Here is a 22,215-nt window from a genome sequence, read left to right as displayed (position 1 = left end):
TTTTGGAGTAGTGGCATCCTGAGCAGAGAATGAAGTCACACTCTGTCTGTGTGTGTTGTAATCCGAGTTTCTCTGTGGTTTGTTGTAATAGATGGTCTGGCCGTGCATGCATGTTAGTGCATGTGAGTCCTTGTGTGTGCTGAAATTAAGAAATGTGTTTCTGTAGAAACACATTTCTGAAGAGAATTTTAGGCAAGCTATAAGAAATGGTTGGCAAATAGTCCCTCATACATCAAAACTAATGCAGTGCTGTCCTTTTACAGCCAGCAGCCACTTATAAGGTACACCTGTTCAACTGCTCATTATAATAGCTAATCAGCCAATCACTTGGCAGCAACTCAATGCATTTAGGCATGTAGACATGGTCAAGATGACCTGCTGAAGCTCAAAGTGAGCATCAGAATGGGGAAGAAAGGTGATTTAAGTGACTCTGAACGTGGCATGGACACACAGCCATCTCTAGGGTTTACAGAGGATGGTCCGACAAAGAGACAATATCCAGTGAGCAGCAGTTCTCTGGGTAAAAATGCCTTGTTGATGCCAGAGGTCAGAGGAGAATGGCCAGACTGGTTCAAGATGATAGAAAGGCAACAGGAACTCAAATAACCACTGGTTACAACCAAGGTCTGCAGAAGACCATCTCTGAACCAACAACACGTCCAACCTTGAAGCAGATGGGCTACAGCAGCAGAAGACCACACCAGGTGCCACTCCTGTCAGCTAACAACAGGAAACTGAGGCTACAGTTCACACAGGCTCACCAAAACTGGACAATAGAAGATTGGAAAAACGTTGCCTGGTCTGATGAGTCTGGATTTCTGCTGCCACATTCAGATGGTAGGGTCAGAATTTGGTGTAAAGAACATGAAAGCATGGATCCATCCTGCCTTGTATCAACGGTTCAGGCTGCTGGTGGTGGTGTAATGGTGTGGGGGATATTGTCTTGGCACACTTTGGGCCCCTTAGTACCAACTGAGCATGGTTTAAACACCACAGCCTACCTGAGTATTGTTGCTGACCGTGTCCATCCCTTTATGACCACAGTGTACCCATCTTCTGATGGCTACTTCTCTGATGGCTCAATGGCCTCCACAGTCACCAGATCTCAATCCAACAGAGCACCTTTGGGATGTGGTGGAACAGGAGATTCACATCATGGATGTGCAGCCGACAAATCTGCAGCAACTGTGTGATGCTGTCATGTCAATGTGGATCGAAATCTCTGGGGAATGTTTCCAGCACCTTGTTGAGTCTATGCCATGAAGAATTAAGGCATCTATCTATCTATGTATCTGTCTATTTTCACAGTGGTAAATTGTTATGCAATCTTCATCTTGTGCTTCAGTAGTATTGTAGACAAACTAACATCCACTATCCTAGCCTGATCAGATGTAGTGTTTGTAAATAAAAAAATGCACACAAAGGATTGTGGTTTCCTTATCTGTCACAAAAATAACCTTTTGAGAACAGTCTAGGAACGTTGCTAGACTGCTGCTGCAAAAACAAAAATGTAACCAAACAGGAACTTTTAAGGATCATTCAGGAAAGCTTGCGTGTTTGCCAAGTAGCGTGTTTTCACTTGTACACATCACCACCTGACATACACCGTATTGTTCCTTCGGGATGGTGATTAACACTATCAGTATGTCAGAAAGCTCCACACTCAACACACTGCACACACAGTCAGGGCGTGGGGCCTAACAGGCGCAAGGTTGTGAAATGCCGTCTCACTAACCTGTATCCTGGTTGCACAGGTAATGATTAATGTGTGCAAACTATGTGTGTGTGTGACAAACAGAGACGGTGGAAAGAGAAAAAGTTAAACACAATCATAGTGTGGTTAAGTGTCATTAAGTATCATTTTATATTATGAAGATGTGTCCTGAGACTCAAAGGAGGCTGTCATACTTTCCACAACTGCTTTTATAAGTTGTTTTTATGTTGTTGTGTCACTTATTTGACTGCATATAAATAACAAATGTCTGGAAATGCAAATTAGTCTGAACCAGGACGAGAGAAAGCAATGACATTGTCACTGTTAAACGTGGTTCGTGTCTTGGCTGCTGCACATTTTGCTTTTCTAGCCTTTAGTTTTATTTCCCTTCTGTTAGATAACTCTTCAACTTCCAACACTGAAACCACACAAATATGTATTGAATAATCGTTGTTAACCTTGTCTGCCTCTCTCTTTTTTACTGACCCTGCCTCAGGGTGTGTGTGTGAGTGTGTGCGTGAGAGAGAGAGACCAGAGGACTGACCAATCAGAGAACACAAAGCCTTTGTCTGTCTCTCCCTATAAACCTCACTCTGTTATCCTGGTGAAGCTCCAGCTGTGCAGTTTGTATTCCATTTGTATTGTATTGTTTTTCTCTGGGAGTTTTTGATACAATGTTATGAGTTTTTGTGTGTATGTGGTTAAACAGGCGTTTCTTTAACTTGGTCCACCTCCTGTGAGAATCCAATTACATTTGATTTATTTGAACAATAACACCATTGGATAAATAGGCTACACATTTGTCATGACCGTATGGTAATGACGGGGCTGCACGATCTCATTTATCATCATTCAAATTCAATATTCTCCTGATGTGTTTGTGGTCATTTTCCTGTGTGATGTAATGATGTGATGACATCATCCTCTGTTGTTATCAGTCTGTGTTTATCCAGGGAAATACCCTTTTCATATTCGAATATTCAGATTTTAATTTTGAATCCTTTTCTTGTCTGCGACACTTGTTGCGACCTGTAGCAACACCTTATGTTTCCTGGATTCACCACATGTGATGATGAATGACTCAACTGAGCTTGGATTGTTTTAATTAGACGTGTTAGTGCTACACCCTCACAAACAGCTGGATGACTGATACATCAGCTGAAGACAGACTCATATCAGAGCAATATGTTGGGAAGTTTAATTTAGAAATGTAATAGGTTACAGATTACTAGTTACTCTGTTACAAACATAATAAATAATGTAACTACCCTAAAACTTCAATTAGTAGCCTGGGCTAATATTTGCTAAATCACTGAAATCAGCAGGCCTATATTTGAGACAGGCCTTTAATTCCTCTCAGACAAAACTGCTGCTCAGTTAAGATGAGAAATACAATCAAATAGTTTGTTAAAACCAGTATGAATATTATTTGTGTAAAAATTAGGCTTCAGATAATGCATTAACTATGAATCATTCATTTGATCTAGCTTCAACAGAGAAGAGAGAGTGAGCTACGGCACCCGGCATACCGCCACAACACCACTTTATCCTGTTAAAACAATACTCACAACTTGGATTAATTTTTTATGAAACAGCCCTTTTGAGTCTTTTGATCTGAGGATCCTTACACACTAAGGGAATATGATTATAGTAATCGAGTAATGGACACAAAATTTGAGGTAGCCAACAACCTGGTTTTATACACCTGAAGAACTTCTATGAAAAAGAACGAACTGCTTGGCGACCAGACCAGGCTTCAAATTAAGACAGGCATTTGTTTGTCAAAATGTGTAGCTACACTGGGCTAGTAAAAGGGATTGGGCTTTTATTCGAAGTTTCATTGTATTTTGATTGCTTCATCAAAATAATATAAATTGTTAAATTTATTTTTTGTTGATAACTTTTCTAACATTTTTTTAAACTGGGAAATAAAGCTGAAAAATGTCCAGAAAAAAGAAGGCTTTACTACACTGCAAAAAGATGCAAGGCAACAGAATGAATGTTAAATTCTGCAAGTAAACTTTTTACTTAGAAGTCTATATTTTGATGGCACCTCATTGAAATCACCAATATTTTAATTTGTAACTGTAATTTATTTAAAAAATTTTTTTTTACAATTAGTTATTTTGTATCTTAATCACATGTAACCAGTTAATCCCCAATGCTAAATATACATTGGGTCAGGATCCAACAACATTATGTATATATTGTATATTGTAAAACTTACTTTGACTTGTCCTGTTTTTTCCCTTTATTCACCAATAAGTACATATTCATGAAGAAAATAGTGACATACTAACAAATACAAAAAAAAAGGCAACAACAGATGTACAGATGTTACCGATTGAAAATTTCCCCTGATTCCCCTGATTCATAAGTTGCCCTCTGGGATCAAATGGAGTATTTCTGATTCTGATTTTAAAAAAATAATAGTAATGATAATAAAATAAAATAAAATGAAAAACATAAGAATAAGAATAAAAGATAAATAAAATAAATAAATAAGAATAAAAAACAAATAAAATAAATAAATAAAAATGAAAATGTAAAAAAGGTCACAGATAAATAACGGGGCAGTGAATGTAGAAAAGAAAAATGAAGAAAGGAAATAATTTGAAAAAAACAATTCAAAACAAAGAGGAGGACAAGTGGAAGAGGGAAAGAAAAGCAAGAGGAAAGGACGAAAGAAAAACAAACAGAGGGCATGATCTGTTTTGGTTTGATCCATTTCAAGTAAGCTTTAATAATTCTTTCTATTCATACCTAGACACTCCCACATACACATACATGTTACCCCAGCTTACATTTAGATTCATACTTGAGTTATGGTATCAGCTCAACTTGGGCTTGTTCAAAGATTTTGATCTTTGGACCTTTAATGTGTGAGCAGAGAGACACAATAACTTTGAAGCTTGGACTGAATCAAAGATAAATTATTTTGCTGTGTGTACTTTAGAGGGGGTGGCAAGGACTATAAAAAGACTCACAAAAGATTTACTGGACTGAATATAAATGATTCTTTTTTTTTTAAATCCACATATAGTTTCTTTTTTAATCCTTTTGCTTTCCCTGTCATCTCTCACTTTGCCTCACACTGCCCTCCATCTGCTGGAGATTAAAATACTCCCCCCAGGCTCACAATTAGGCAATCAGAGGGCTATCATTCCGCCCCAATAGGCTCACAAGGTCAGCCTCAAACCGGGAGAGGATACAGAGACGGCAGAGGGGGGACATCCAGTCTCGCTGATGTCATAAGCGAGGGCTGCTGCTCATGAAACGTCTAAACTTGAAACAAAGCATATAACGTTCCTTTGTGTTAAAATGGTCTGTTGTCTGTCGCTGATGACGTTTGATGTTTGTTAATGTAGAAATGACTTGATGGTGATGATAGCAGTCAAATACTGAATGTCTCTGTATCATGTACAGTATAAAGTCTAATTTTCATCGTGAACTTTTATCACCTCCATCTGTTCTACACCTATTTTCTACTGATTAAAAACAAAAATCCACACTCACCCACAGGTGAAAGTGTTCGCTGATCACCATATCTGACGGATGATGTGAAGTCAACACGTGTTGCAGCCCCCCCCCCCCCCCCCCCCCCCCCCCCAAACACACAGATGGAGTGATAATGCCATCACCAGCTGGAGGTCATCCTGACAGCCAGAGGTCACCTTGGCTGCAAAGTTTATCTTCACACAGCCCTGATGCTCACACTGTTAACTCAAGCTCTAAATATTAATTAAAAAATTAATTTTGACCAGCGTACACACAGAACACAACAACAAGTACAACACTAAGTCACACACTTTTATACCAAAGACAAATGGTGGAAGAAATATTGAGACCTTTAATTTAAGTAAAGACAGCAAAACATAGAAATACAACAGTACAGAGGTTTTAGCAGCAACATGTAGGTCAAAGGTCAAAGTACTCTTTAGGCAGCAATGACCTCTCTCAGTGTTATATTAGAAAATTAGCTTCTTATTAGTATTGTCAACATTACTCTGTAAGCAGCAAGGTTATTATAAATGAAACCAAAAACTAAAAGTGCATATGAAAGATATTTTAGATCACTGAAATATAAATAATAACAAGACTTAGATAAAATTTTAACTAACTGAAACAATATGGGCACATACAAAACTAAACAAGCACAAAGAACAATTGATATCCTTTGAACTTATTTATTATTTATGTAATTTGATGACTATTATTATTTTTAGTGGTAATATATAATATAATTTAATTTAATTTAATTTTATTTTATTTTATCTTGATTTATTTTTATTTTTACCTTTTTAATTGTTTTATCTTCCTGTTTTTTCTCTTTTTTATGATTTGTAACTTTAGTATTACTATGTCATTTAATTTCTTAAAATGCAAAAAAATAAATAGATAATAATTACAGTATTACATTAACTCTGGAAAGACGTACTGCTGTATGTAATCTATAACAGTACATTTTGTATGTAAACCATGATCTGTAAAGTAAATATAGCTGCCAAATAAATGTAGTATAGTAAAAAGAGCAACTAAAATGTGGGGATGAAAGTAGTGTGTAAAATAGAATGAAATGGAAATACTCAAGGTAAGTACAAGTACCTAAAAATTAGAGTAAAATGTACTTATTTACTTTCCACCATATGACCAATATCTAAAAGCAACATATTCTGACACCGCACCAGTCTTCCGCTTTGAAAATCAAAAATTACAGATTGTTTTTCTTGCCTTAATGAACAGATGTCCAATAAACATTCTTGCACAATAGGAAAAATATCCAAACTTGGCTCATGCAGCTCCCACATGTAGATATAGGTGAGATATAATAAAGAAAAATAAGATTTAAGATCACAGATGCTGACGCAGGATGAAACTCACATTTCATTTGTATGTTTTTGTTACTCTGCTCTCGGCTACACAACACCCATTTTCTTTTCTTTTTTGTTTATTAAAATCAACAAACATCATTGTAAAGTATTTCTATAAAATCAAATGCACTCTAACTACATGTAATGAATGTGTGCATCCCTTGAACTGTTAAAGGAAACATGAGTAACAGGATACAACCGGTGAGGGTGATGTGACCGTCATGTCCTCCCTACAGGCAATAACTGAAAGTTATTTGACTTTGCATCTGTGGTCATGTGTGTGTGTGTGTGTGTGTGTGTGAGGGAGCTCACAGTGGGATGAACATCACATGTATTGATCAGGCTAATGTGGGGAGGAAAGGCTGCGGGCCATAGCAGCTGATCAATACACCTCTAATTACATGGAGTGTATTTGTGTGTTTCCGAGGGAGTGAGTGTAGTTGGTTCCCCCCCAAACTCACAGGGTTGTATATATAAATGCCATCCCACTGAGGAATTATTCACACAGATCATAGCTCACACACACTTTTAACAGTTAGTCGTGGAACTTGAAGCACTTGTTTTACCACGAGTTTTTACTGGCAGGACACGGGGATGCTGTGTATGGATACAGGGAATTGGTGAGTATTTTGTATTTGTATGTGACGTTGGGGTTTTACTCTCCTTTTCTTGCTTTTGCTGTCTCCTGTTTCCCATCAACCCCCTCTGTCCTGGAGCCAGTAGAGTCACTAACAGGTGATCCTTACTGCCAACTTGATTCCCTGTGTTGGTGACTCCCTCCCTCACGGCCTTCCCTCTGTTATATCCCTCATGTGTTGGACAGGTTTTTCAGGTTTTTGTCCATGATATTATACTTGTTGTATTGTCTGTGGCCTTCATTCAGGCTGAAACAAACTGACTGCCTGGGTGACGTTGTCAGAGTTTTCTGTGTCACTCCCTTTTTTATTCTCACTGTCATTGTCTCTCTTATCTGCAGGCTCCTCCAGTCGTCCAGGGCTCTGACTGGCTGGAAGCTGTGTGATATGTTTGATATTCGGTTGTTCTTGTGCTTCATCGTGTCAACTAAATATCAGACATATTCCTACAGAGTCTGGCGTTGACTTCTGACCCTTGCCCTACCTCTGACAAAAGACCCGAGAAGTGAGACGTTCAGGTAAAATGGTTTTGGAGGGTAAACTTGGCAGCTCGTGTGTCATTCTCTAATGCTAAATATCACCTAAATTTCTTCATTTGTTCTCTGTGTTTTAAGTGTGAACCTACATTATTAATGCTGTGGTGCTTTAACTGAATGAAAAAGAGTACATGATTTATTAATTATTAAAATTCTCTTTATGTTCTGAATAAGAAAAGTAAACAAAAATCTCCCTGAATACCAACTTTCTCTGTGTACACACACTATCATTCTCGCGCTCAAATACACACGCACACACCCACAGACACAATAATCTTTTTAACTGACAACCGAGACATTGTGTTTTTCTTTTTCAATGGGATCTGAGTGTGCAAGTACATCCTGCTCCGTGAGCAAACAGGTGCTTTTACTGGCACCACAGGTTTGTGACATCAGATTATAACAAAGTCAAACCTGATAACAGCAGAGAGACGTCAGCTGTTTTATTCTCTCTGCAGTCTAAAGTCTCTTATTGGTAACTACTCTGCTTTTTTATTGCCTGTCCCATCCTTAGGAGCACTATTTTTTTTCTTTTTTTCCCATAGGAATGTACGGTTAAGGACATTTTATTGTCATCATCTGTTTCTTTTTTAATGTATGCTGGATTTAAATAAAGCCTAATAGCATGTTGACGTCGTCTGCAGTGATTCATTACTGTTTCCACATCTCTGATTCATGTCCCATTGCATCAGACATTGAGAGTTATATGCTTCAGATACTATTTTTGTACTTTAATTAATTGCTTTTACATCGAGGGAACATGCTTTTGGACCTAATGAGACGTCCTCCCACCCAGACAATGAATTCTTCAAAGTGCATGTTATTATGTAATACTCCGATTTTCTAAGGAAGCGTGATCCTAATGTGCAGTGGCTGGAAAATCAGCGACACTGAAGTGAGAAATAATAATCAAATGAGTTACTGTATAGGAGCACACTTGAAAAAACGCAGCCAACAGCTGGGCATCACAAAACGACATATATACAGAGCATTGTAAGGTGAATACCAGGCTGCTAAAGTGTAATGTGCCACTTTTTGTACCAAAACTTTTCAAACAGTTAGAAAACTGGATAGACGAGTCAGGGTGTGCAGACGTAATCTGTTTAAAATATGATCAGAGCAGCACAGAGGGGGGAGAAGTCAGGAGAGTGTGTTTGTTGCAGCACTAGAGGGCGTCATCTGGGTTGAGTGTAAGAGCCCATGTGTGTCACGCATTTGTTCACATTTCAAATTTCAGCTTTGTCTGGAAATTTGTGGATCCTATTGGGAATGGTTGCCTTATTTCAGAACAAAATTGCATCCTTAGTTTAGTGTCACTGCGGAGAGGTTCACTGCGGAAAGGTTAAGGTTAGAATAAGCCTCGAGGCCTGGGATGTCAAACCTATTTTAGTTCACGAGCCACATACAACTCAATCTGATCTCAAGTGGGCTGGACCAGTAAAACCATTGCATAATAACCTAACACACCTCCAAATGTATCGCTATCTTTTAGCATGAAGAAGCACATGTACATTCTGCTCAGACAGTAGTTTTAGCAGTGCCCTAGCAATAGGGTTCCACCAGTTTTGTTTTGAGAAGTCTGATACAGATTATTTTGCTCTGAAGCTGCTCATGACAATGTTTTGCACAATGTTCAATAGGTTTAAATGTGACCTCAATACTACCGTTTTTTAATGAGAACTGTATTATGGTCAGGATGGAAAAGCCTCTGTAGCAGCATTTTGTTTAACTTGCTCTTGAAACCTTTACCTCTCAGGGCCCTGATACACCAAGCTGATGGTCAGCTTTGGGTCAGTCCCAGTCAACATTTGTATGTGGACCCTGTGTAGTTCATAAATGAGCCAATTGCCCACATGGGCAGGTTTACCCAAGTGAGCCCCACGTGGGTTATGCTACAGCTACCTGGGTACCAAGTAGGTACAGGCCCAAATGGACAACTTGTCTTGGGCCCATCTGGGTAAATCCACCCATGTGGGCAATTGGTATGGGACCACCATGGAACTCATGGGCAATACCATATAGGGCCCATTTTCAGCTCATTTACTACCCACATGGGGCCCACATACAAATGTTGGCTGGGATGTCAGGCCGTCAGTGAGGGTCTGTCACCCTACTGTTCATGATGTGTCCTGCTCTGTTGGCGCTAGTTGGCCTTGTTTTTTGGGCGATTCAGCATGTTGAATTGGCGTCAGAGGCAGTGGAGCCCACCGGTGAATAAAATCACTTTTCTGGGCAGTTTAGTTCAGTGCACGAGAAGAAATACAAAAGTGAGGAAATCAAACAAACGGCTCAAGTAAAGAAGTTGTGAGACTGAGGCAAGCTTGTTATATTAAGTAAGATTTTCTTTTTTTAGCCATTGAGCTCTTTAGCAGAAACTGTGTAAATGTGGTTTGTTATTTTAACATCAGATTGTGTTGTTGATGTGCTAACTGGCTAACTCGCATCTGGAATCCATCTGGTCAGAATTCTGGTCTCCCTTTTTGAATGACGAACTCTGGAGAGTTAATTCTTCTAATGCAGACGCTATGTGCTAGTTGGCTGTTGGCTGTAATCTTTGCAGTGTCTTCAAATGCAACTTTTTGGCCGAGATACAGGTGACGTGATGCAACTCAACAGTCTGCCTTTGTCGCCACTAATTCTTTGATGTTGGTTTGGTGTGTCTGGGCCTCTAAGCCCAGTTCAGACCAAAGATTCACAACAAGAGGAGTTGAACCGTGCAACTTCCTGCAATGTTCTAAAAACCTGCTGGTTCTCACCAATGTAACTAGATGAGATGGTGTGTATCATCTCCATGTAACGACTCTCTATACACCAGAGATCACTGTCTAGCCTCCTGGAGGTGTCGTGGGACCAACTAGAGGAAACACTGGTGAAAGGAAGTTCACACCTGATGACCCCAAAGGCATGTTAGTTATCACTGCTCACTGGTCTGTATAGTTAAGCATTGCCATAATAGCTTATCATAGGGCTTGGGAGGTTATTCACTGAGTGCTGATCCTTTCTCTAAAGCACAAATTTCTTGTGTTTATTTGAACTGTTCTGATTCCCAGCTTTTCTGGTTTATTCTGTGGCTGAAACAGGAGACATTCGAAAACCAGGTGCTAGTGATTTGACCAGCTGAGTGCAGTTTTCACATCGCTGCAAATTTCCTCTGCAACATTCTAAATCAGTTTCGTCTCGTCACGAATCTTCGGTCTGAACTGGGCTTTAGTCTTCACCAGTGCATCAGTGTAAGATGTGTAAAGTCATCCACACTGTAAAAAGAATTGTTTGTTTTGTTTAAACATAAAAAAAGTTAGTGTCCAGGCTGCCTTAAAATTTCAAGCTGACTGAATTTGAGGTGACAAGTCAAGGTAATTCATTTTGTCACTTCTCAAATTCAGTCAGCTAAAAAATATAAGGCCTGGACACTAACTTTTTAAAGTTAAAACAAATACTTTCTTTTCACAGTACGGTGGGCCGGATTGGAAGTCTTGGCAGGCCACTTCTGGGCCACAGGCCATATGTGCAACACCGCTTCTCTTAAAAGTAGAATGTGTGTGTTTGTGTGCCTTTTCATGTGTGTGTATGTGCATGAGCATATCCACATGAGCACGTTATCTGAGGACTCAGGTTGGTTTATTCAAACAGCTTCCAGCACAAAGACGTTGAGACCCATCCTCCAACACAAAAATAACCTCCAGTTGGACCAAGAAGACCTCACACGTCACGCCGCTCACCCTGCTACTGACAGTAAAACCCACAATGACGCACAAACATACCATGCCAAAGCCTTTTAATAGGAAAATTAAGTTCAGTGGATCATGTAAAACCACATTAAGAATCCTGTAATAAGCTTGATGATTCATTAACAACAAATGAAATTGAATTAAGCAACTGATGCGCATCAGGGAATTTGATCATCAGTTGGTTGTATTCATTCAATGAATACAACCAACTGATCAGTTGATCAGTTGGTTGATCAGTTGGTTGTAAGAGAAAGACGATAATTAAATAATACTATAGAAACAAAACATTTTCACAATAAAACAAGCTTAAAAAAACTAACTTGGTGATTTTCAAATGAGCTTTTAAGCATCGTTTAAGTGTAATTCACAATAAAATACGTCTACATGTGAATGGATGTTGTGTGGGGGTCAAGGGGTCACACTGCGTGGAGGACAATAGGCCACCGGCTGGCTGTCGTATGGATGGTGTCACCGGCGAGATCTACTGATAGGGTCAAAAGCCACCGCCTGAGACAAATGTTATCTGAAAGAGTGCACGCTGTATACTCTCGGGCCATTTCTGTGAAGCAGCACAAGAGGGGATGACGAACATTGTAATAATAATGCTCGTCTGCACGTGTTTGTTTGTGTGTGTGTGTGTGTGTGTGTGTGTGTGTGTGTATACTGTATGTGTGCATGCAGATATAGAGGGTAATTAATGTATGGGGGGGCAAGGGTGGGTGGACAAATAGCAACGAAGAAAGAAGAGATAAAGATGCGCTGGTTCAGTATAAATATCTGAGCCCACAGGGAGGCAGAGCATCAGATCAAGAGTAGAGGGCGAAAGAGGGAGTCAAAAAACAACAAGACGGTGGATGAAAGCAAGAGAAGGAGAAAGAGAAGAAAGGGAAGGTCTTTATATCACATAGTGGGAAACCGAAACAGGTAAGACCACTAATCAGGTATTTCTCTCATGTGGTTATTACGTTTTTCTTTATTTTAACCTTTGTGCTGCTTCTTTTCAGAGATGGCAAACACAGCAGGAGGAGTGCTTTTGTCTCTACTGATGTTCCTCAGTGCCAGTGTGCCATCTTTCTCTGTGTATAACAGTGGCGAGTGCTTCTTCAACACTAAAGGTGCAGCATGTTTATGTACTGTAAATGTATGTGTGCTGACGTGATGTATCCCACAGACTCATATGTCATGTCAAGTGGTAGAGAGTAATTAAATAATTTTTTCTGAGGCACTTATTGTACTTTGTCGCTATATTTCAGAGGAAATCATTGTGTTTTTTTATCCTATTACATTTATTTGACAGTTAAAATTACAATTACTTTACAAATTTAGATTTTTTTCCATTCAAAACATATGATCAGTTTATGCAATATGATGCATAGTTATATAATAAACAACCCAACAGTATATAAAGTAGTCAACCTGTTGCAACATTTAAATACTGAAGCATTATTAATATCAAAACATGTAGCCTGTAATTATGTAACAGTATAAAAAGGACAATTTTTTATGATTTAATTGGTATGTACCCCTCCTTAAGTAAAATTATATATTTTGTATAGTTGCATATTCTTCTTCTACATATGTCTCAATAACTGATATTTCCAGGGAGCTGTGAACACATGGGACAGGTGTACGGGATAGGAGAGAGCTGGATAACCAGTGACTGTTACCAGTGTGTCTGCATGGAGCCGTTTGGAGTAGGATGCTGTGACTAGTAAGTTTTTTTTTGTTCTTTAAATTAACAGTGTCTCCTGAAAGGACAAAATATTATTGCTAAAATTATTGTAGCTGTTGTCATTACTGTCTTCCCCATTAAGGTTTTTTTGGGGGGAGTTTTCCCTCTGAGGGTCCAAGGACAGAGGGGTGTTGTATGCTGTAAAGCCCTCTGAGGCAAATTGTGATTTGTGATATTGGGCTTTATAAATGAAATTGAATTGAATTGAAATTGATGTGCTTTGATCTTGCCCGCAGTGGATCTAAACCTGTGGACTATCCAGACTGGTGTGAGATCATCCGTAAGCCTGACTCTTGTACAAGTGTCGCAGTGATGAGAGTCAATCACAAACTGCCCTGCCTCTGGGGACAAGGCCGTCTCAGACCAGCTGCAGGCCAGCCATGGAAATCTGACAATGATCCTCTGTTTTGAATTTAACAACTGATTAAAAATAAATCAATAGGCCTATAGTGATGTGTGATGTATATTATGGATTCAGTCAATAAAGACTGCTGGTTTTGTTTTATCAGAAGGTTTATGACATACGAAACTGTACTGAATTTTATAACGTAATCTGCAAATAACTGCCATAGAAATTATCTATTAACTCTGTTTATATGTATAATTTCACATTTTGAAATTGTGTTGTTGATGTTTGTTGTTGATGACTTTGTCTGAATGTCTGGATTGTTGCAGGTTCATGTTTTAAGATTAAATAAAAATGTATGTCCAATTTCAGTTTTTGTCAAGTGCGTTGTTTGTTATTTGCCAATTTACCATAATTGCTCTGTCACTTGCTTGCTCTTCAGTTAAGTAATGTCAGTCAGACAGGGGACGTCAACCCAGAACATTTTGCTATTATAAACATATTTGGCTGATCAATCAGTATTTGCAAACATATAGAAGAATTAATGTCACTCAAAGTCAGGCATCTTCAACATTTTTCAGGCCAAGAACCCCTTTGCTGAAAACTCTGTGTGCAAAAAATACACCCAGGGGACTTTATACAAACATCGAAACAGACTAAACTTCTTATTATGTTTGAAGAGTATGCACCCATCACTGAGAATGTGGATATAGGAGCTCTTGGAGTTTATAGGTCTGGAAAGACTAACTTACACTGTAAAAATATTCGGCGTAAAATCACAGTAGATTACTGGCCAGATATTGCATGACTTCCACAGTAAGCTTCACAGTAATTTACTGCTAAATATCTTCACAGTAACTTATTGTAACTTCACAGCTGTGATATTACAGTATTTTTTTGTAAACTTACAACTGTATACTGGAACTTCACAGCTGCAATGACCAATGAATTCCTGTGGTATTACAGTATGTAATTGTAGAATTACAGCATCTAGTTGTTCATGCATTACAACAATGGCCTGTACTTTTACATTTTTACTGTGAAAGTAATGCAATATTTGGGCCTGTAAATTTACTGTGAATTTACACTGTAACAATGGCCTGTACTTTAACATGTTTACTGTGAAAGTAATGCAATTTTTGGGCCTATAATTAACTTTGAATTTACACTAATGTTAACTGTGTACATTTCTAAACACAAGAAGTTTGTGCTGATCCTTTCTCTAGAGCACACACTTCTTGTGTTCATTTGAAGAGCTCTTGGAACCAGACATGAACATCCTGGAAGCAGGGAATGCAGGCCTTACCTGAAAGGAAATTGTAAATGATGTGGGGAAATATTTGGTCTAATGGTATTCTATTTGATATTTGAGCAAGCAGAGTGTGTGAGTGCATGTAGATGTGTTTGTCTGTGTAATGTATGGAATTTTAGTTCATTGTTGTATTGTTATAAACGAATGAAATACTTTATTAAAAAGATTAATAGATAAAATAAAAGCAAACAAGACAAAGATAACAGTGTCCAAAAAGAGTAGGTATGGTTGCTACCCCTTCTTTTAACTCATATGTCATTTCAACAAAATCCCAAATATATTTACGACTAATATGCAACTATAACCAGTCTATTTACCACCCAATTAAATAAATAAGTAATAAACCCAGTTTATCTACAATCCAAGTACTACCCAGTACCACAATGAGTTTTTTTGATATGAAAATGACAACATACTGGAGAAAAAATGCACTTTCTACTACTTTTGCCATTTTAAATGATTATATTTTCGTCTTGTAGAGCACCAGTGAGTGTTAGGGACACATGACGAAGCCTATTGTCAATATCTTTCTTCAAATATGTACAATATAACCGTCATAATTTGTAAAAGATTTAAGAACACCTGATGGATGTAGGCTTTGGCTTTTATTTTGAAAAGACAGCTGTGTCGCAGACTTGTGACGTCATACAGTGGCGCGCTGTAAATGTCCACTTTATGGTAGTTGCTGTAAATTTGGTTGCAGTTTTAAAAAGTTGCCTGATTCGTGACTTATCGCTGGTTTGAATCAATAAACAGGCAACAGAAGGCAGTGAAATGTGGATACTGACACCCCTGGAGCCTGGAGGTAACTTTATCTGTCGTGGCTGACATCTTAACGTTAGCTAAACACACAGTTAGCATGTTGAAGTTAACGCCTTGATAACGGTATGATTAAACACCTAAGGATAGAGACAGGAATGAACTGAGCGAGATGTCAATGATTTTGTTTATTGGGCTGCGTGGGAGTGATTAACTTTTGGTTAGTCATGTAATTATACTGCAGGCATATCAGTCAACGTCACAAGTTAAGGATGTTTGTTTAATGTTGTATTGTAAACATACATGTGCAGTTTAAATCTACCTGAACATGACATTGTTTAAAACAGGGATGAGAGCAAACTTATATCCAGCAGTAACACACACGGTCAGTTACTCTCATATGTATATTATGTATATATTTATGACATTTCAGGTATTTGAAGATGAAGCATGCAGTGCAGGACTTATTATCTTTGTAAATATCATAATCAGTGATTTAATGTTTTTTTCGAATGAAATGATAGAATCACATTTTAGATGCCAACAGAAAATTAAATGCCAGCTTTCATGAGAATGATTGACAAGACAAAACGTCAAATCCCTCATTGGGTTGGTGCTTTTATACCATTTCTAAAATACAATTCTCGACGAGTATTGTTATATAAATCGACCTGGCATCCAAATTCCCCAGATCCCAATCAGATCGAGCATTTGTGGGACGTGCCAGAGCCCCAGAGGTTCTCCTGATCAACAGGCTCTGCTCTATCAAGCCGTGGACCAAGGGCCTCTGGGGGGTGTCCTGTGGTGTCTGGCCCCAAAGTGTTGGTGGCAGATTTTTGAAGTCTTGTGGGTTGTGAGGTTGAGGGTAGGGATGCACGATAATGTCAGCACGTCATCAGTATCGGCTGATATTAGCTGATAAAATTAATGCAGTCTGCTTTCTCTTAATTTGCACAATGAATGAATATTACATACATTATTTACGGTATATACAGTATTTTTTATATATTTTTTTGGACTGAAAATAATAGTTAGTTGCAGCCCTACTGAACTTGGAATTTTACATCTTGCCTCTTGTTCCCTGAAAGACGATATGCAGACTAGATTAATCTTTGTCGTGCAACAAGCCACTGTTGGCACAATGTGGTTATGTGCACCAATCAGGCAAAACATTAAAACCACTGTCAAGTGAAGTGAACATCACTGATTATCTGGTTACAATGCAATGTCCTGATGGGAAACATTGGGATTTGTGTGGATGCCACTTGATGCACTCCATCTACCCAAACACAGTTGCAGACCAAGTACCTCCCCTCATGACAACAGCACTCCTTGATGACAGTGCACCATGCCACACCGCAAAACTGCTCAGCTCAAGGTCTCGACCTAATCTTCAATTTCTCCAGATCCCAATCTGAACGAGCATCTGTAGGACGTGCTGGTACTCCACAACTAGGGATGCATGATATTAGATGTTTTGCCAATATGTGATACACTGATATATAACAACTAATCTGTCATCCAATATTGATGTATCCACTTTTTTCCTCACCTAATTTTAGTTATCAAGTGTCTTCTCTAGTGGAATTCACATCATATTATTCATGCATACTCTTATCGTGATGGCCCACCAGCAGATGGAGACATGAAATACAATACTTGTAAGTGTATGTAATATTTATTTATTGTGCAAATCAAGAAAAAGCATGTTGGCTGATTTTGATATTTTAAATCTGATGTTGGACGATACCAATGATGTGCCGACATTATCATGCATCCCTACCCACAGCCTCACAGCCCACGTGACTTAAAAGATCTGCCACCAACACTTCAGTGCCAGACACCACATATTGGCCAGCTCTAGTGCATAGTGAAACAGGTTTATGGAGAGAGGACTGGCACTCATATAAGGTCACACGCACTTAATTCTTTTACAACTTGCCGTGTAAATAGATGAGTTTGTAAAACCACAGTTAGGTTGGTTGTTTGTGATTTTTATATTCTAAGATCCATAACTTGCCTGCTGTCAGGTGAGACCCACTATCTCCTCTCCAGTAAGGAGTACGTGGTGGGGCGCAAGAACTGTGACATCCTCCTCCACAATGACCAGTCCATCAGCAGGGCTCACGCTCACCTCACTGCTACTGACCAGGTGAGAGAAAAAACGAAACAAAATTAAAACATCCACAGATATTGCTCAAAGAAATCCAACAACATAAATAAATGATTTCTCTATTGTCAATCCATGTGCTCAGTTTATTCCAAGCACATTGCAATTTGTTTGCTTATGTAAGTGTTAAAAACATATACAGTTTCTATAGCAGATACTCTCATATGAGTGTTAACATTTTGCAGGATATTAAATTGACCACTATCTTCTAATAGTGTGCCAAGTAGATGAGAGTAATATGATTTAAATTGGAAGCAAGTTGTGTGTGATACCACTTCTGCCCAGAAGGTGGTGCTCTAGTTCATCATAAATGAAACTGAAACAAAACATGAAGTTGCTGTCACTTCCAGGTGTTGCAACACCCAGTTTTATAAAGTGGCTGCTCAGAGATTTGATATGTCCAGTAGTTTGTTAAATATGTTTTTTATTGTGTCATACACATACAAGTACCCAGTCCAAAATTACAGTTACAGTGATAAAACATTTATCTGACAAGAACATATATAGTTTCTTACATGTACTATAACATTACATTTCAGACAAAGAACGTTGTATTCTGTCCTACGATAAACAAATGCAATCTGTCCAAGAAATAGATAAAATAATAAATAATACATACAGGACATTTTACTAAAAAGCATTGCCCTTAAATGATCATATAATGAAAAATAAAATATTAAAAGTACTTTATCACTTACCTACCAGGTTAGTTTCAAACCATGCAGCCTTTCTTGAATAATAACACATGCAACAAGTGATATTTTAACAACAATGACTGGAATGACTGGACCTGGAAGAATTTTTTTTTTTTTTTTTAATTAGATTTTGTTTTTTTGGTTTTTTTTTTTCAATTTCAGTAATTCAGATGTAAGAAACATATCATTATTTTTTCTCCAAAATGTTATATTTATTTATTTATTTATTTTCATTCTTGATCTTTTCCCCAAAAATTAGATTACCTACTGTACATTTGCATTACATGATTAAATAAATGCTCGCTAATAATTTTCCCTGTAATACCACAATGCGAATCAGCCACAAACCATGAAACTACAAATCCAATTTTAAAATACAAAAGTAAAATTTGAGGCCAGTCATGTTTTTTATGGGTGAAGGTGTCTGTTGTTTTGAGAGAATGTGTAATATTACTGCTTTTTCTGTCTTGTGTCTCATAGGGATTATTAACCTTGTTGTCACTGCATATTAAAAAACAATTATTCTAAGATAGATTTTTCTTTTCATCAGTATTTGTCAGAATCCTCTGGGGTTTCTTTTTTTTGTTTACTGTGTGCATTTTAATTCATCAGTTCACAATCCTGCTGTACCATAAAAGTGTCCAAAAGTGATTCACTATCTGTTGATACTCAAAGGAATCAAAATTACACATTTCACAACAGTCTTATTTCTGTTTAGCGTGTTAGACGAGGTTGAAGTTCTTCACATTTGTTCCTACACTTAAGGTTGCCAGGGATACATTTCTATGTTTGGCTTTATTGAGCGGATAGGTTTCTTATTGAGACATAAATAATTGAACAGAAGGATGTAAGATGGCTTGTTGACAGTTTCATGAGTTGCTTTTATGAATTTTATTCCCAGGCTCTGACTCTAAAGGATTCTTCCAAATACGGTTCATTTGTCAACGGCCAGCGCGTGGCAGAGAACACATCGGTGAACCTGAGGTCAGGGGACAGTGTTACATTTGGGGTTTTTCAAAGCAAATTCAGGTGAGTAACTGAACAAGACCCAATTACATATGTTTTATTTCACAGAGCTATGATAAGTGAGGTCCTGTTCAGGCAAATCAGATCAGTTCTCAAATCAGATCTTTAAGACAGACTGTCTGCGTTCTTGTTTGCAAGTGGTTATATCGGATTTGTGTGTCCAAATCATAGATTGTATCTAAAGACGGTGAACATGAAAATGAAGCCAAAACATCTGGGAGACGGGCGCTGCCATCTTGTACTGGTGACGTCATTTAGAGCCATTTAGGTCACCTCCATACACCCGCCAAACTCAATCGTGAGCAGCACCACTGGCCCAACTTAAACAAGGCAGTGCAATTTCAATGAAACAGTCTACACCAGTGGTTCCAAACTGGTAGGTTGTGGTCCGAAAGTGGGAAGCAAGGCCATTCTGAATGGGCTGCAAGTGACTTACTAAAGCTTCAAGTTTTCAAAAAACACACTTTATATTGAAGTGCAGTGAATTTCCGACACAGAGCTTTTATTTTGAAGTGCCATTTCCTGCTGTAGAGTGAGTGATTAACTGACAGCTACTGAACGGAGACAGCAAACTAGCTCAACAACATGGCCAAACATAAGTATGACGCTGAATATATTAAACTGTGGGACCTTGAACTAATGGCTATAGGGAGAAATGTGGACCCAGTGGCTGGACCAGTTGGAAAACACTGGTCTATAGAGTCTATGGTCCAGACATCACCAACTTATCTGCATGGGTTGCTTTGGAAACAACGTAGGTGTCATTAACTACGTAGCTATGCTAGAGACGCCCTCCAAACAAACATGACAGTTGCAGACAATTTATTTTGCCGTCTGTTCACAGACTGTTGTTCTCTATGTTGTCCCTCATGGTGCTCTGCTAGTAGCAGCATGGATTCTGCTCAGCACTTCCGTCACTCTGGATTTGACGAAATTGTTGCTTTGCAAGTGGTACAGAAGACACTTTGACACCTGATAATGAGGAAAAACAAAATAGGGAGTGCTGCAATGGGTTAAGGCACTATGTAGTTAGTTGTAAAAAATCAGGTGCTCTGTGAGGATGGGGCAAATAGTTAAAGATAAAAAACAACTACAGTCAGAGTGCCTTGGATGCATTTTTTGGACTGCCTGCCTGTGCCATGGACTTTTACATTGAGTGAGCTGGCTGCCCTTTTTTTTTTTTTTTTTTGCTTTTTTTTTAATCTTTTTATCCTTATGTTACTTTGAAATCATATTTGAGCGACCAGAGCAGCCCGAGATGCATTTGTAGAAATCTGATTGGATTCACATTTCAGATGCCTCCACATGAGGTTTGGAATAGATTTTCAAAAATTGCACTATATGTGTTTGTTTGTTTTTTGCTGTCCAGACTTTCTAAAATCAATCTGGATATGATAGTTGTGTTGTCAAAAACATTGATTTATCGATACATATTGTACTGAATATTCTTTGGTTACCCATTTTCATACACCGGTAACAGTTCAGTCTTTTACCTTTTAGCTTTTTTGTTTTTTCCACTAGTTTATTTTTTAATAATTTTCAAAGTCTATTGTTTTTCTTGCAATTTGTGGGACATGTTTTACCAAATTCAAAATTCAACAGCGCAAGAAAAAATATGTTGCTCCAGGTTTCAAAGGGTTAATATTAAGTCATGTTCCATCATGAATCTCCTTCTTTGTCACTTCTTCATCTCAGCGTGCACCATCAGAAGCCAGTGGTGTGTTCCTCGTGTTTGGACAATGATGGCAAGGCGTCGCTCTCTCAGGCTCTGTTGGCTTTGGGTGGAAAGCTGGTCAACAGCTGGACTGAGGACTGCACCCACCTGGTCATGCCCACCACTAAAGTCACCATCAAGGTCAGGAACACACCTTTATGTCTTCATTAGGTTACATACATGTGGTGTGTTTGCCCCTGGACATGTGTTAATGTGCTTCCTGTTCTCCTGATTAGACTATTTCTGCCCTGCTGTGTTGTCGTCCCATCGTGAAGCCAGAGTTCTTCTCAGAGCTCAGCAAAGCCGCTCAGCAGAAATTACCCCCTCCCAAAGCTGAGAGGTACAGTGCATCCTTACGTTTATACATTCACACTGAGGATGACCTGAACATCAGAGGCCACACTGAACTGAACATTATCTCACCAACTGTGTTGTTCATTGCTTTTAAGTTTCATCCCTGAGATTGATGAGCCCAGCCTGAGTAAAGAGGATGTTAACATTGGAGTGATTCCACTTCGCAAACAGCTTTTCACCGGAAAGACCTTCATATTCCTCAGTGCCAAACAAGTACGTCTACTTCTGTCTTTGTGATGATGAGCTAATACTGGTCTCATGCTGTGCAGATCACTAGGTCACAGAATAGCAGGGTTCAAGTGATCAGTTATAATTGCTCTGTAGTTATCCTCCGCAGTCAGTCAAGGAGAACAAAACACTTAAAGAGATGAGCCCTCGTTAGAGGCTTGTTTTTCTGTCATTAGCTTCAGAAAAGATGGGAAGTCACATGATCTTGTGAGCGTCATGTTTATCAGCTGAACATCAGTTGCCAGGCAGTCAGCAGTTCGGAGATCCTCTGGGAGACTCACTGCTCCATGAGCGTGTTTTTTTTACAACAGCTGCAGCTAGTGATTATTTTCACAATAGATTTGAACTTGATTTTGTAAACTATATTATTAATCTAGAAAATATCACAGTCTTTA

At 38.5% G+C, this 22,215-nt stretch overlaps 2 protein-coding genes across 3 annotated transcripts in view; both read left to right on the top strand.

The window, feature by feature from the left end:
• Nucleotides 1-12,266: 12,266 nt before the first annotated feature.
• On the top strand, nucleotides 12,267-13,933 carry LOC117266426 (prostate-associated microseminoprotein). Its single transcript, XM_033641625.2, has 4 exons — nucleotides 12,267-12,408; nucleotides 12,489-12,599; nucleotides 13,087-13,195; nucleotides 13,453-13,933. The coding sequence occupies exons 2-4, from the start codon at nucleotides 12,491-12,493 to the stop codon at nucleotides 13,625-13,627; spliced, it is 393 nt and encodes a 130-aa protein (XP_033497516.2). The 5' UTR covers nucleotides 12,267-12,408; nucleotides 12,489-12,490; the 3' UTR covers nucleotides 13,628-13,933.
• A 1,568-nt stretch (nucleotides 13,934-15,501) lies between these two features.
• nbn (nibrin) overlaps nucleotides 15,502-22,215 on the top strand; it is a 24,256-nt gene continuing 17,542 nt past the window's right edge. For both annotated transcript variants that reach the window (XM_033640679.2, XM_033640678.2), the window contains exons 1-6: nucleotides 15,502-15,679; nucleotides 17,664-17,785; nucleotides 19,400-19,527; nucleotides 21,220-21,379; nucleotides 21,475-21,578; nucleotides 21,688-21,805. In XM_033640679.2, the coding sequence (XP_033496570.2) occupies nucleotides 15,649-15,679; nucleotides 17,664-17,785; nucleotides 19,400-19,527; nucleotides 21,220-21,379; nucleotides 21,475-21,578; nucleotides 21,688-21,805 (663 nt within the window). In that variant the 5' untranslated portion in view covers nucleotides 15,502-15,648. The remainder of the gene's footprint in view (nucleotides 15,680-17,663; nucleotides 17,786-19,399; nucleotides 19,528-21,219; nucleotides 21,380-21,474; nucleotides 21,579-21,687; nucleotides 21,806-22,215) is intronic.

Source organism: Epinephelus lanceolatus, chromosome 10 (assembly GCF_041903045.1).
Source record: "Epinephelus lanceolatus isolate andai-2023 chromosome 10, ASM4190304v1, whole genome shotgun sequence".
In the NCBI taxonomy this organism is placed as follows: Eukaryota; Metazoa; Chordata; class Actinopteri; order Perciformes; family Serranidae; genus Epinephelus; species Epinephelus lanceolatus.
The sequence above is the reverse complement of the archived record's forward strand: the minus strand, read 5'-3'. Positions and strand labels throughout refer to the sequence as shown.